The sequence below is a fragment of the Toxorhynchites rutilus genome, chromosome 2, assembly GCF_029784135.1.
Source record: "Toxorhynchites rutilus septentrionalis strain SRP chromosome 2, ASM2978413v1, whole genome shotgun sequence".
In the NCBI taxonomy this organism is placed as follows: domain Eukaryota; kingdom Metazoa; phylum Arthropoda; class Insecta; order Diptera; family Culicidae; genus Toxorhynchites; species Toxorhynchites rutilus.
Window position 1 is genome coordinate 19,070,998 of NC_073745.1, and position 13,847 is coordinate 19,084,844.

The 13,847-nt window shown below is 37.7% G+C and overlaps 1 protein-coding gene across 9 annotated transcripts in view; it reads right to left on the reverse strand.

Moving 5' to 3' along the window:
- Window positions 1-354: 354 nt before the first annotated feature.
- LOC129770865 (neurogenic protein mastermind) overlaps window positions 355-13,847 on the reverse strand; it is a 319,388-nt gene continuing 305,895 nt past the window's right edge. For 8 of the 9 annotated variants that reach the window (XM_055774007.1, XM_055774010.1, XM_055774008.1 and 5 more), the window contains 3 exons: window positions 12,555-12,752; window positions 11,320-12,282; window positions 355-11,265 (listed from right to left, as the gene is read on the reverse strand). In XM_055774007.1, the coding sequence (XP_055629982.1) occupies window positions 10,595-11,265; window positions 11,320-12,282; window positions 12,555-12,752 (1,832 nt within the window). In that variant the 3' untranslated portion in view covers window positions 355-10,594. The remainder of the gene's footprint in view (window positions 11,266-11,319; window positions 12,283-12,554; window positions 12,753-13,847) is intronic. The other variant, XM_055774012.1, reaches the window with a different exon arrangement.

Below are 13,847 nucleotides of genomic sequence, written 5' to 3' on the forward strand. Positions count from 1 at the left end.
TGATTTCGTACATCATTTTTTTATAGACAAGTGAGTTTTGAAGGTTTTGTTTTTAAAAGTAAATAATTTTGGAAAGTCCCGCCAATTAGTCGCAATCAAAATTGGTCGTATGATAATAAAAAAAGTTATTTTGGATAGTTGTCCCTTTGAGTACAAAGTTTTAAAAAAAGTTAAGGCCTGCAGTTGTTTTTTTTGTGCTAATTTGGTAAAGAATAACTGTATGGATTTGAAATCCAAATAAACCACCCATCCGTCTTACCTACACAGTCTATCTTACTCACAGTTCCCTTTGCTTGCAATGCTTTCGGAAACGTTTTAGCTTTGACAGTGGCGTTCCCACAGTTTTGTATTCAATTAAATTAACTATTTTTATTTTCTTTTGTTCTTCCTTGTTCATATGAATGTGTTTTTTTATGTTTTTTTTTTGTTTTCTCATTTCATATAAGTCAACGATTAATTCTCCCGAATTATCTTCGCTCCGTTCTATGTTTTGTCTTTCACAAAGTTGATATAAAATCGGCTTCAAAATATATATTTACATCGGAACGGAAAAATTGTAAAAACAAAACTATTTTAAAAAAATGGAAATATGTTTTGCTCCGCGCACTTTCGCAGTGGGGAACAACTGTGTCTAATGTTGCCCTCAAACTATACACACACTTGAATCAGATTAATGATCTTCTCCTTTTTTTGTTGTTTTTGTAAAAAATGTTGGAAAATTATAGTTTAAAAACAATCTATTAAGCAATAACAATCTCTATCAAAAATATACCGATTTTTGAACCACGTTACACAGATTTTGCGCCCCCTCGAAACTATACAAAAACTATGAAAGAGCACAAGTCGGGAAAACTGTCATCCCTCCCAATTGTAACACCCCCACCCAATGCGTTTTATTCTATTTTCGGTGTTTTTTTCTTCGATGCAATTGAATGCATGTTTCCGTTCTTCTATGTGTGTGTATGTGTGTATGGGTTTTGTGTATATAAGACGCTTTTCCACTGCTTTCAGCGGTTTGTTTTGTTATCCATATCAATCTCGGCGCCCAACGTTCGTTTAGTATCAATGTGTATAATTTTCGCTACCATCTACACCTCACTAATTGTAATAATAATCATCATCATTAATAATAATATTTTCAATAATTTTAATAATAGTTTAGTTCATAATAATAAATAGTCGTCCGCGTTCGAAACTGGACGCGGCAGAATCGAGCGCCCCCTTTGTTGGTGTGTGTCTCTGTGTGCATTCTCCGTTTAAATACTTACGAATTACACTGTTTAATTACTGCTGTCATGCGAACAGAACACTATTCGTTCTTCATCCATTGCAATTCGATTTCTTATTCAAAGTGGTTGTGTGTGTGTGTTTTTTTTTTGTTTGCTTATTTGTATCTCGTATAAGTAATAGTTTTTCTGCCTTCACTAGCAATGGCGTTTTGCGCCCTAGTCATTTAATTCCAATTATCGTACTAATGTATGTGTGTATGGGTGAGTTGTTCATTTCTGCATGAATTGATTCATATGTTTGTTTGTTTGTTTGTTCTAAATTATTTTAAATTGTGATTAGAGTGTGATATCAGTTTTCTCCTTCCCTTCATTGATATATGTTTGGTCTTGTTCTAAGTTAATTTCACTTCTGTTTCTTGTTTGCTAATCGGTGAGAGAAGGAGCAGAGGAATCGCTGTGTGGCACTTTATTTATGGTTTAATGAACACAATTCTAATTTTTTTCGGGTAGCGGAATCACCACCGAGAGCAAGTATTTTTACGAAGGAAAATATAAAGGAACCGAGTTATATAATTATATCTTGTCAGTTATTTGAAATCTCCTCCTTGACAGAAACAGATTTTTAGATTATCACCAAACACCGTTCCGACAAACTGACCCTCTCATGCTCCTTCTCTCAAAACAGGGGTGATAAAGATTGATCCTAGTGAAACGCGCGAATGCAAATACTTTGCATCGTGCGCTGATGCAAACCCCTATCCAATCACGATAGAGATGGTAGAGTTTTAGAATACAGATTTTGGTTGATTAAATTAGTTTGATTTTATGCTACCATTCTGATCGGTTGGTTTCTCGCGTACGCAACAACACACGCATTTCATGAATCTGTTTGTGTTATTTCTCGTTTCTTGTTTAGGTGTTTTAGAATGTTGTTACCATTGATTCTGTCTGTGTTGGTATCGCAGACAGAATCACAAAAAAACCGGGTCTGATCACTTTTCGAACACTTTTGAATACATTTTTAACATTCTGCCAAACTTGTTAATTGATTTTTCTTGAATAATATAAACTCTGTGGCAAATATTCCTGAAAATTTCATTTCTGATAAATATTGGCTATTGGCGAGGACCGACAAAACGCAGTTTCGATATCAGTATCATCACTCAGCATTGAGATCAATTATATCAGTATCATCACAATAATTTAGAATGAAAAATCATTCGATGAAAAAAGTCAATATATACGTTCCTAAAACTTGAGTTCTTTGCAGAGACGAGTAGAAACAAATCGGTATGCGACAAAACAGAACGCAGCATACCTTGCAGTGGAATTTTATTAATTCGAGATGTTAATTGAACGGAACATTCATGAATTGGAACTTTTCGTAGCACAACATATTTTTCAGCCTCATGGGAACACAATTGCTTAGTCTTTTTGTGTCATTGGGGACATATTCTGGTGAAGTAAATCTGCCATGTACTTACCGTACTTGTTTCATTTAATTATTTTTCTTTGTATGAATGGGAATATACGAATTTGAATACGAAATTCTCTTCATATTTTTTGAAAATTTGATGCCGTCATCTCGGGCTACTTTTGACACATTCGTTTTTCAATGTTTTCCAACAAACGAATACCAACGAATACCTTTCACATTTTTATAAAATAATATTCTAGGCACCATTTTGAAAAGGTCGTTTTTAAAAATCTCCCACCACAGCTCATTTAGACCAAAACATGCTCTGAGAGTAGTGTGGAAGCGATTTGCAGCTTCAGTAACAATTACTTTTTAAGCAGCGTTTTTGCTGCAAACATTACGTTACGTTAACAAACTCGTAAGAACAAAATTCTTCTATCGTATTACGGCAAATGTTTCGGTTATTCCACGTTGAAAGAAATTATTTTAATCAATGGCTAAAGGCGATCAATTTCACATTCTCACCCATATTGCGAGGTTGTATTTGTTTGAAATGTACTACAGTGAGGGACAACCACGTAAGAACTACACTGGTGGAAATATATATAACGCCACAATTATTTTTGATGTTAGCTTTTGCATCAGTGTAACTGTCAATTCCGTAGGTTTATTATTGTACGCACACTAGTATACACTTGTTTTGTGTATTTTGAGATGGAAATATTTATAACGCCACCATGTCGTTTACTTAGCCTAGCTCGTTTACTTACGCTTAACGTTAGTGTAATTCGAAAATAACTGGGAGTCAAGTCTATTAAAGGTTGTTAGCAAATAGAGAAAAGCATAGGCACATTTTAAGTAATATATTATTCCAATTTTCAAGGACCATGCCGAAGGGAACGATTTTAACGGAGAAGGAGCGTGGTAAAATCGATGTTTTGAAGGAGGAAGGATTTTCTCTCCGCGAGATAGCGCGTAAAATTGGAAGGAACAGAGATACCGTGACAAACTATATCCGGTTGGGTGCTCAGTACGCCACATAGAAGCGTCCCGGACGACGTCCTCGCTTAACAGAACCTTTCGTACAGGAAATCCGTACCTGTACCGCGACTACTTCCTCGGCATAAGAAGGCACGACTGAATTTCGCCGAGAAATTCCAATTCTGGGATGAAGAGTGGTCTAGAATGGTTTCCAGCGATGAGAAAAAGTTTAATTTGGACGGTCCTGACGGTTCTGCTGACTGTTGGCAAGATAAACGGAAGAAAAAACCAACAAGAGAATCTCACAACTTCGGAGGAGTAACCGTAATGGTTTGGGCAGGCATCAGTGACGCTGGGAAAACTCCAATCTGCTTCATATCAACAAGAATGAATTCCGAGAAGTACTGCGAATTGCTGGAGGAGCTTTTGATTCCTTTTATGGAAGACGTTATGGACGAAAATGCAAATGTATTTGCACAGGGCAAGAAATTTGAAACTGCTGGACAGCTGAAAAAAAACTATCACAAACGAGTGGGCTAAAATTACTCCGAACACGGTAAAATCCCTCATTCAATCTATATCGAGGAGGCTGCAAGAGGTTATTGTGAAGAAAGGCGAAGCAACACACTACTAATTACATTTGTTTCGATTTTAGACTGGAAATAAAGTGAATAAATACTTATTTTCAAAGTGGTGTTATATTTATTTCCACCTCAAAATAACGAAATAAATCAACACTTTACGCATAGCCCTTTAATTCAATAGCTCAACCGGAACCAAATGATAGGTAATCGTTCTAAGATTCTAAAAATACAATAACAAAATATCTTTGATCGAGAACTTTGCAAAAAAGCACTATAACAGGGATGGCGTTATATATATTTCCACCAGTGTACAAGTCAGCTGAAATGCACTCGACAAGCCACGAACACATAGCGATTGTTCACCTTTACGCTTGGTGCTTAGACCACTTATGCATCGCCAATCACAGTAACCCGTGAGTTTTCAAACAAAATTTGACAGCGCTATCAGTTGAACTGCGGAAGTTATTGGAAATCGACTGCGCTACATGCTTTGTACGTATTGCAATGGGCAAAAATCGAAGATGAACCAAAACACGTGTAAGAAAATCAGTTGTGAAAAATTAACTGAACATTCAAAATAGCCGTACATGTCATCATAAGTGAGAGACATGAGTACCAACATAATGCCACAAAAAATATAGAATCGAATATACCGAACCCGCGTAAATTCGAAAGTCGCGATACTTTTTGAACAGACCTCGTGGATACCTTGATTTATAAAAATGATGAACGCACCGCAACGAGATGGTTTTCGTTGGAGGTTGTTAAGCGAAATCTTGAGCGATTTGAAGAGGTTAAACTTTATTTTTCGTTCCAAGTTAAGTATGACAATAATCAATCCGCCAATCGTATATTGACTCTTTTAAACGATTCTAGAACTAAACCCATTATGCTGTTCCTAAACATTGTTCTACCGCTCATCAATAACGTAAATCGCACTTTTCAATCAGAAAGTTCTCAATTTTATGAACTTTATAATGAGATAAGAATGTTATTGTTGATCATGTTTGGTAACTTATGCGTGGAGAGTTACGTGCAACTGATGCTGACATTGATGTGAAAGATTTTGAAGACTTTCTGAAGAAGCCTGAGGATGTTTGCGATGGTATCGAAGCAGGAGAAGCTGAAAAAGGATTGGCTGCAGCTAGGAAGTTGATCTTCAAATCGTTTGGTCGTGACTTCTATATTGAACTGATGAAACATAACTGCGGCCTTGGCAAACCCTCAAATTTTGTTTGATGCGCCAATTTCCTCAATTCGTCGAAGAAGGTAATAGACAGGGCTTGGATAACGAATTCAGATTGCTCAAGCCGAATCTTATGGGGCAAAAATTGATTGACTCGGATATAACTTGGTCTTAGCTGTTGGATGTTGGATGAAAGGCGCGATAGGGAATTTTTTGTATCCATTGCTAAGGTCGTTTGTACGACATTTTTGATTACATTCATCAGCATGTGTTTCGATCGTGAGTTCAAAACTCAGGACCCCCATTGACCATCTTTGTGTTGTTACAGAATAACTACGTCCACGCAACAATCATCAGCGATGGAGATCGATCCACGGTCGAAATAAGATCGATTCATCCATACAACTGCTCTGCTCTGCAAGAAACATCGGGCTGCTGTTCTATAAATAACTCAACAATGGATCAACGACTGTCTCCGCTGTCCAGTCTTAACTGGATAATGGAAGAACAGATAGAAAACTCTTACGCCTAAATGGCTACTGTGTAAATTTGTACCATGTGCAATGGTATAGAAGGGAATACTCTAACGCCGAAAAATGGCAACTGTGTAATGTGCTAATTATAGATATGATAAATATGTGACATGTACACGATTAAAATTCGGCTCTGTTACAGCTAAAACGCCAATGAGCCTAAAATAAACAAAAGGGATAAATCAGCATGTGTTGAGTGAAAATTTTTGTTTTACAATGCCAACAAAACAAAGTCCGGTTGGCTCCCACAATTAAGGAATATTTTTTGAAAGCGAAGACCTATGTATCGGCTCGAGGAGGAGAGCTAAGGATGAAGTTGAAAGAATGTTTGAAGGCAAGGTTCAACAAAACCATGTAAAAACATCATACAGTTCAGAGGCGAAAAACTTTTCTACGATTTATTTTGTTGTACTGACACGACTTGAACAACCCATATAAAAGAAAAAAAAGTTAAAATAAACCTTCACTTTCATTTTGTTCCCTTAACTTTTTCGATACAGATTTTTTGACTAAAAAAAAGACGAACAGATTTTTTCAGAAAATTTTACAGAATTGAATGTGGCAACCCTGAGTCTGCTTTTGAGACACCCGTTCCGTTATCTATAATATCCCTACACTTCTGGAGAAGAGTGCGAGCATGGAACGGAATCCTGGTCCTGGTCGTCCAAGCTAAAGCTGAAGACGGAAGGAAAGGTGACTAACCATCAGCGGAGAGGGAATGTCAAATCTCTCTCTAAAAGTCAATTGAATATTCTCTATTTCTATAAACATAAATATGCTCATATAGCCATTTCATGCCAAACCGATATAGTGCTTCTCAGATTTTCATCAAACATGGTAATTTTGTTCTTTATCGCAAAACATCAGACCCGTATTTTTTATATTTTTCTATTGGGGTGTCCATTTTCATTTTAGGGTGGTCTGAAAAATCAATTTTTTCCACTTTTCCCAAAAATTACTTTTTTTCAAAAATTCAAATTCACTTTTGAACCCTGCACCATTTGATTTAGATGATCGCCATATCAAATTGAAGCCAATTATTAAAAATATTAAACTTGCTAATAAAATGGATGAAATTTTCGTAATTATTGATTGTAGATTGTAGATTGTAGTTTTTTATTGTTTTCATGAGTAGAAGTATATTTTTTTATATTTTTTCTGGTTTTTTCACATAATATTTCCGAAAATCAGAAAGGTATTATTATTGGTTTTTGAGTTATTATTTTGCAAAAAAAGCTGTCTCATTGGCTTCAATTTGATATGCCGATCATCTAAATCGGTACAGTGGTTCAAAAACGACTCTAAAATGGCAATGGTCACCTTAATGAAAAAATAGAAAAATGTGGGTCTAATGTTTAGCGGTAAAGAACAAAAATACCACTTTTCATGAAAATCTGAGAACCACTATATTGGTCTGGCATGGGATGGCTGCATATATACTCACGAATATTATCCGCCATATGTTTTTTATTTGTCTGTAACAAATCGTATATACGTATGATAATAGTCGTACTAGATGGATTGTTTGAGTTGTATATTTGTCCAAACTGATACGCAAATTACGGGATATGTGACGCTGTATATACGCTAGTTATACGATTTAATGTTTGCAGGGACCCGATGCATGATGGAAAGTGTATACAGCTCTTTTTTCTGTCACTGTCTCTGGTTGTTCTATTTCAGTTGCTGGGCAGACAATCAATTAGATACAGCGGAATAATTCCTCCTGCAGGCGATAAACTCCTGCGCTTCGTATGAATCTGTCCGTATTGCTCCCACCACATGTCCGTTGAAAATCGCATCGAAGAAAAGTTGTACTTTTCGGTCTGTTTTAATTCAATCAAAACAAATATAAAACACTTTTTTGGCCGATCAAATCGAAAAGCAGTATATTGAATTGCAAGAAACTGCATTTATGTTTTGGGAAACATGAGTATTAAAATATATTTTCGGAGTTCTTCTTAATAGGTCCGTATTCCCCCACTCTCCTACATATTCGTGCTAAACCTAGACCGCTTACTATTGATTGTTATAAGCTTCTTCACGAATGCTCAAATTGCGTTCATCGTGCCACTGCTAAGCCGATTTAGAGGCTTAGTTTTGTTGTTGTTACAATCAGAACAAGTTCGATCGATATGACACATAGAGCAATCGCACGCCAAATCAGCCGAAAATCAGCCGATTTTGACGCAATTCCATTAAAAAAAAAAAACATTGTATATAACGTCAAATCACGATTTCCATTATCACATTTTTTTATGTCATTAAGGAGATTTTCAGCCGAGGGAATCAATCTCTGATTATCATATTCCCAGTTCAAAATACGACTGGTTTTTTATATTAAGTCATTATTGTAGAAAAATATGTGAATTCCATTTTTTTACATTACTTCTCATAAATGATTATTGCCGCTAGTATCGAAATTTCATATTTTTCAAAAATTAATATCTTCATTTTAGTGAGACCCGATACAACATTAATCTTTGTTGAATTAAATGATTAATCTTTGTTGAATTAAATGAATTTTCTAATGAAATGTGAGTGAGTAGCTGTCACCATAGGTATAAAGTTTAAAAAAAGGGAAGGGTAGGGGCAGCGACTGACTGATTTGGCGTCGAATTGCTCCATAGTAAGAATACTGAAAGTGAAATCGAAGTGTCGAAAATGCGAAAATGCTAGCGAAATTCAATTCTTCTTAGGCATCTGATTTTCGTCCAATGATCATGCAACAGTGATTTCATTACGGAGCAACTTTACTTTTGGGGGACGATATTCAGCTCAGATTGGGAACGTTTCTAGGAATAAAATTGCAGCAACCTTGAGAGTCGAATCATTGAAACCGAATCTTGTTCTCGCTTGCCTGACCAGCCCCATGTGTTATAAATTTAATAATCAAAAAAAATTCTGTACTTTAGGACACAAATATGTAATCTGTACCTTACAGAATCTGTACCGAAAAAATCTGTACCTCTTCAGTTAAATCTGTACAGGTTGCAACACTGATCACGACTGATGACAACACTGATTTTTTTTTGTCGATATTTGTGGCAATTCCCCTTATTCTGCACCGCGAGTGACGAGAGATAATAATGTCATTCACTTCATTCTGGAAGTTAACTTATTTTCTAACATTTTTGTTTCGCATCTTCAGTTCTGAACTCGTCAAACATGGTTATATCTACATTCTCATTATGGAGTTTTTTGCGTGAAAAGGTACCAAAAAAATTGCACCCTTCCTATAGTTTCATCCTCATCTCGCCCCAGCAATTTTTCCTCATTCCCAAAAAGTCTCACCTCAAAGGAATCCACGACACAGAAATTGCCAAGGAAGCTGTAACCGAGGTGCTAGACGATTTAAAAGCGGAAAAGTTTAAGAACTCCCAATCTTTTGTTTAGAAATTTCCGGAAATAGATCTGGAAACACTAATTATTTTCATACTGAGAGAATGTCAAGCTGTTGCGTGGTTCAGTTTGTGAAGGGCAGTCATTTGAAATAAAGAAACATGAAATGATAAACTTTGCTTGTTTCATTTTCGAAAAAAAAAAAGTTCAACAAACACTCGGCTCATTTTTCCCTCATTATTTATTAAATATCTCGGAAAGTGTTCTGTTCAAATAGTGGCAATCTTTAAACTGAATCACGCAGTTACTTGACACACTTCGTTGGTATTATATTGAAATGTTGTATGTTTGTTGTGAAGTTTATGAGAATGATCGCATTTTCAATCGCCATTTCTAGCCCAATCTAGGTACATAACAACAACCCTTCGCATAAACAAAATTTTGCTCAAATATTTTTCTGAGTTTTCCTGTTTTCAGGAAGATCTCATCCGTAACTCTTCAAAATTTCAAAACCATCTGAAAAGTGATCGGACCCGAACGCTTACACATACTTCTACTCTACTGTCGAACGATACATCGAAAAACGATTGCTTCAGAACATCTTTTTACAAAAATATAAGAAAATAATCTATCATACAAAAATAAATGGATGAAGCACTACAATAATGGCGCGCGTTTGTTTTGCTTGCTATCCTGTGTCTTAATCGTTTAGAGAAAATAAAATACCTATGTAAAGGAATGTTATCCGCTATTGCTATTTTGAACGACTCTTAAACGCAAAAAAGAGAGAGATAGAGAATCGAGCCTTTGACACAAAACGTGGGTTAGAGTCTGCCTTAATATAATATATAGTTGTATCTTGGCGCGCTGGTTGAGACCACGCTGCTGCTGGCTTAGATTAATCGTTTAGGCAATAAATTAATGGAAACATGTACAACGAACGAACGGACGAACGAACAAAAAATCGTTTGCCCTTGAGTGTGTCTAATCAATGCTAAAAACTATTCGCGCGCTTGGCTTCTCAACGAGTATGGGATACCCTAATCACTAATCACCTACAGCAAGAAATACTATTTATGTACAAGAGTTATTCATCTTCTTTTCTCCCTTCTTTTGTTGTAATGAGTAATGAGTTTGTTTTGATTCGTCTTCTTTTCGCTAGTTTTTTTTTTTGATTCACTTTCAATAAATACGCCACTTTTGCGAACAAGGTCCGCCTGCTTGGATGCAAACCCTTCCCTCCCATATTTGGAAACGAGCCTTAGGCTCTTCGTCGGTCGCACTCTCGTTGTGTTGTGTTTCGAGATCGATTGCCCAGACTTTTACAAAATGTCTTGGATGTTAAAATTGTCATTGTCCAGCGAGCTGAGCAAATCCTGAGCGTTGAACTGGCTCGGATCGCCCACCGGAAGATTTTCCAGGAACTCCAAACTAAAGTCCGCGTTGGGCATCACGGAGGAATTGTTGTTGTTGTTGTTGTTGTTGCCGCCGTTGGATCCGTTGGGACCGTTGCTACTACTGCTATTGTTCGGGTTGCTATTACCGTTGTTATTATTACTACCGCTAGTGTTGTTGTTCCCGCCTGGGCCTGGTCCACCACCGCCCGGTCCAAGACCCGGATTGTTGAACGAATTCATCACAGATTGTTGCTGATTTGCTTGTTGATGTTGCTGCTGCTGCTGCTGCTGCTGCTGGATCGTCATCGTCTGCGTTTGACTCATGTGAAGCTGATTCATCTGCATCTGACTCATCATTGTCTGCTGCTGTTGCATCATGTTGATCTGCTGCTGCATTGGTGCCATCTGTCCCTGGGACTGATACATACCCATACTCTGCTGTTGTTGCTGCTGTTGCTGTCGCATCATTGCTTGCTGCTGCAGCTGGAGCTGAGTCATACCTCCAGTAGGGACACCACCTCCCCCGACCGAGGGATCCATCCGACCGACAGGTCCCCCGTTGGGCATACCCAACGCATTGCCTGCTCCGCCGGGAACTAAAAGAAAATCATTATGAGTCAGTTGAAGAACTTACATCAGTTGTTACTCACCTCCTCCGAAACCGGATCGCATATTTCCACCCCCGCTAGCGAAATTCAAGCTCTGCTGCTGAGACATGATCATGTGTCGCCACTCGGCTTGCTGCGAAGCCATGGGCATACCCTCAGGACCAACCTGCACATTTGGCGGCCTCTGAACCGGCCCACCACCCATTGCTGCTGGACCGCCAACAATACCCCCACCTCCACCACCACCGGGACCAAATCCACCGAGTCCTCGAGGAGCACCGTGACCATGCTGCTGCATATAGGCCGAATGATGCTGTGACCTCATCATCGGTCCCGAGGGTGGAATGGGCTGCTGAGTGATTCTTCGCATCGCTGGAAAACGTCCGCCGGAAGCATGCAGCATCTGCTGCTGTTGTACCGCAAGCATCGCAGCGGTTGGATTCCCCGATTGTTGGGTCGCTTTGTAATCCGGCGGAGGAGGTCTTCCCCCGACGGCCATCTGCTGCTGCATGGCCTGCGCTCGGATCATCTGTTGCTGCTGCATGTAGCGCATCCCCATGGGGCCACCTGGACCTCCGGGACCACCCGGTCCCCCCATACTGTTGTGCATCATTTGTCCACCCGGGCCACCACCGCCTCCCATCGAGTTGGATACCATTGAACTGAGCCCGCTGAGACCCCCGTTAGGACCCATACCCATGCCACCACCCATTCCAAGCGGAACGTTCGGATTCTGACCCATAGGTCCACCGTGCGGCATTCCACCAGTGGAGATGCCCGAGTTTGGACCACCGGGCTGAGGAACTTGTTGCTGTTGTTGGGTTTGCGGGTTCGGAACATTTGGACCCGCCGTTTGCTGCTGAGGTCCGGACTGTTGTTGGCCTTGGTTTGACATCACGCCATTGCCTTGCTGCTGCTGTTGTTGTTGCCGTTGTCGCAAAGCTTGCTGCGTAAAGTTGATGGTCTGCGACTGCGACACGGTGTATTGGGACTCCATGGAGGAACCTGTGAATAAGGGGTGGAATGACGAGATTGATTAGTGCTGATTAAATTGTGAAAAAAATCAAACTGTGGGTGATTTTTAATTTCTTTGCTTGTTTGCGTTTATTTGAAAGAATTGGAAAATAGCAAAGAAGTCAAATAGTTAAATTATTATTAAAAAAGAAAAACGAAAAATGTGTAGAAAACTGAATAGTAATAAAGACCATAGTAGAACGATGAACGTCCATTGTAGACAGCTTTTTGCTGCTGTGTTCGAACTCATAGGAGGCTCCAACCTTCTAAACACTCTCTGTCTCTTTGAGTCTTGTTAGTTCCATTTCCTCTAGCTTTCTTGGACGTCGTAACGCTCTCCGCATTACCCAGTCTAGTGCTAAATTGTAGCCACGAAAATCGTGGCTGGCCCCGTTTCTGATGAGACAGCACTCTTCCGCGTCGTTGGTATTCGGTCCAATGTCTGTTTTCCGGCATGCAATCTGAAAGTATCACAGATCAAGACTATCAGCCCGTGTTGAGTTGTCGTTTGTTCTTTTCTTTTTAAGATCAAATTGTTATTATTATTGTTTTCATGGCGCAAAAGTTTTTTCATAACTTTTAGTCTTGAATTTAAAATATGTACTAATTTTGTTTTTTTTTTTGTTTTTATGTTAAGATGATAGTAGCAAAGGTAACGAACCTTTTGCCTTTTCCTTTCATTTCATAGAGATGAATGAACTCTCTGAGTTTAAAGTCTCTTTAATCCAATACCGTTACCATTTTATTTCAACTCCGATGAGTAAATTGCGAGTAATCAATTTCACTAAATAACGAAGTAACGAAGTAAAGCACATAGTTTCAAACCAATACATTGTAATCGATCATGTTTAGTAACAGCAAGCTGAACCGTGAAACGTTCGAAAAGAGAAAACAGGTAAATTCATGAAATCTAATCGAGAATAAAAAATGTTAGATATAACTTTCAAGTTAACACTAAATGAAAAGAGACGAACCAATACAACTTATAAATAAGATATTGGAACACAATCATAATAACTGTATATTAGAAATCAATAAATCAATCAATAATCAAAATCGAACAAAAATTAAACTAATGTTGAATTAAAATAATGTTAATGAAAATCATAAATCCAAAAGTAAAAACTCAGATGTGGAATTGGAAAAAAAAAATTCGAACATAAAAATCACTATTTTATAATCAAAATGCGAAATTGCAACATTGAGAACATTGAGAAATCAAGAAATTGTGAATTATAGAATTAATTAATAATTCACAATTATAAAAAATATTGTAAATTTACAATAAAAACACCAATTTTCAATTCAGAACAAAAATCAAAAATTTACATTAATAACCAACAATTTGAATAAAGGTTTTGAGACTTCAATATTTAGTTATTATTTTCCAAATCTTTGAGTAGTATCGAAACCCAGAGTTACATAAATGTAAAAAAAATCAAACAAATTATTACAAAAATTTTAAACTGGGGAATAGCCATTCCATGCCAAATCCATATTCTCAGATTTCTGTGAAAAGCGGTAGTCTAATTGCAAAATATTAGACCCATATTTTT